The sequence below is a fragment of the Aegilops tauschii genome, chromosome 6 (genome assembly GCF_002575655.3).
Source record: "Aegilops tauschii subsp. strangulata cultivar AL8/78 chromosome 6, Aet v6.0, whole genome shotgun sequence".
Taxonomy (NCBI): Eukaryota; Viridiplantae; Streptophyta; class Magnoliopsida; order Poales; family Poaceae; genus Aegilops; species Aegilops tauschii.
In genome coordinates, this window is record NC_053040.3 from 472,476,803 (window position 1) to 472,478,591 (window position 1,789).

Sequence of the window (1,789 nt, forward strand, 5' to 3'; positions counted from 1 at the left end):
ACGACACTCAACAACCCCGCATCACTACTGTCAGATGGTGTGGGACGGCTTTGCGTGATACAAGTACTATGGATGTTCGATGAACCATGTAGTTCTTCGATAGAAGGAAATATAATAAAGCTTCACATCCTGAACCAATTTCTATCGAGTGGCGTTGGGGCTCTCCATGTCCTATTTTTGGATGAATATAGGGTACGCACCACCCCTCACAGAGGTGAATTCGGCAAAACGTGGCTAAATTTTCATCTCGATCTTTAACAAGCTATAGGAAAGGTGCACGGATAAACTAAAACAGCTTCCTGATTACTACATATTAGTCTAGAAACCCAGATTCACCATTGCTGGAACACTCATGGGCATCATCCATCACTCACCTAATGCGGCAAGCACATGTCCATGAGCTCCATCATAAGAGAAGGGCAGCTTTCCCACAGATGCTGGAAGCCGCTGGTGACCATGACCGCCCTGAGCTTCGCCGGATCTGCAAGAAAATCGAAGCACGCCTTCTTCGGTCCCTCACAATGGTGCTGCTCGGCTAGCGCCAGGATGGTCACGACCGTGTCCACGTTAATGCACTCACAGATCCACTCCTCACAGATTAGCTTCAGCAGCCCCGTGCCATACCTGTCTGCCGCGACAAGAATTTTCCGGCACGTGACGTGGTCGTTCGCCATCCCCTGCAGTGACAGTGAGCTCGCGTACGCGTAACGGAGCAGCGCCTTAAACACATCCATCTCCATGTCTTCCAAGCGCATGACGCCAGAAGCGGCAGCATTGCCCTCCTTCATTGGTCCAAAGAGCTAAGACCGGCGAGCGGGCCGCGAGGATGCACCGGTGTGCGGCCACGGTCTTGCCGCCAACCTCGAACACCACGTCGGCGCCCTTCTCAGTCTCGAGGAGCTTGCCAAAGTCCTGGGACCAGTCGCATGGGGGCACGGAGACGTAGGTCACAGCGTTGTCCGCGGAACGGTAGCTGTGTATGACAACGATGTCGCACCGGACCATGAACGAGTTGTTCTTTAGATGCTTGGAGTTCTCCAGGACCTTCCTATTGATGAACTTTGTACACACCCAGCGGTCCCTGGAGGTGAATTCGTCCACCGATGCCAACGCCAGCAACGCCGCCTGCTTCGCCTCCTCCTCCTCGCCCGCGAAACAGAATCTGAACTGGGCGTTCACCGCCGTCGCGCCATCTTCTTCTAGTTCCAGGGAGAAGGACACATAGTCCGCAACCTCCTAGCGATCACCGTTGGGGTAATAGTAGATGCACCAACGGTGGCCGCCGACTGTGAAGGGCTGGGAACCGATCCCCTCGCCGGTGGGGACGCCCTTGGTTCGGGAGTAGTCGTGGATCGTGAGAAAGTGGTACCCTTCCGTTTTGTCGGCGACGATGGCGGATGCAGACCTCGACGGCGACATTGCCGGCCTACTCCTCGGGATCCAGTGCTCGCAAGTCGCAACTCGATCTCGCAGATGAGACGGGGCGTCGTTTGTTGCTGCTACTGCTGTTGGGCGAGGGTTTTGCGCCGGGCGGCGGTGAACGAAACAACTGTGCGTAGGATGGTTTCTTGCAAGTTCGATTTTGATATATATACGACGCTGCTGCGCTGCAAGCCGCACAGATTAAAAAGATGATGCAATCCAACGGTGCATGTGATACATCGTACTAAGGTGAGATTGTGGATTGAAATTATCGTCTCGTACGCTTAGGGGAGACGAAAGGAGGAAGGAGATCCTTTGGAAGATTTCGCCCAAATCTCCACACGTCAATTGTGGCTGAAACGATTTT

The 1,789-nt window shown here is 54.0% G+C and overlaps 1 protein-coding gene across 1 annotated transcript; it reads right to left on the reverse strand.

Moving 5' to 3' along the window:
- Positions 1-247: 247 nt before the first annotated feature.
- LOC109770924 (BTB/POZ and MATH domain-containing protein 1-like) lies at positions 248-1,419 on the reverse strand. Its single transcript, XM_073500716.1, has 3 exons — positions 1,288-1,419; positions 862-1,236; positions 248-800 (listed from the first exon to the last, which is right to left on the reverse strand). The coding sequence occupies exons 1-3, from the start codon at positions 1,417-1,419 to the stop codon at positions 375-377; spliced, it is 933 nt and encodes a 310-aa protein (XP_073356817.1). The 3' UTR covers positions 248-374.
- Between the last annotated feature and the right edge of the window lie 370 nt (positions 1,420-1,789).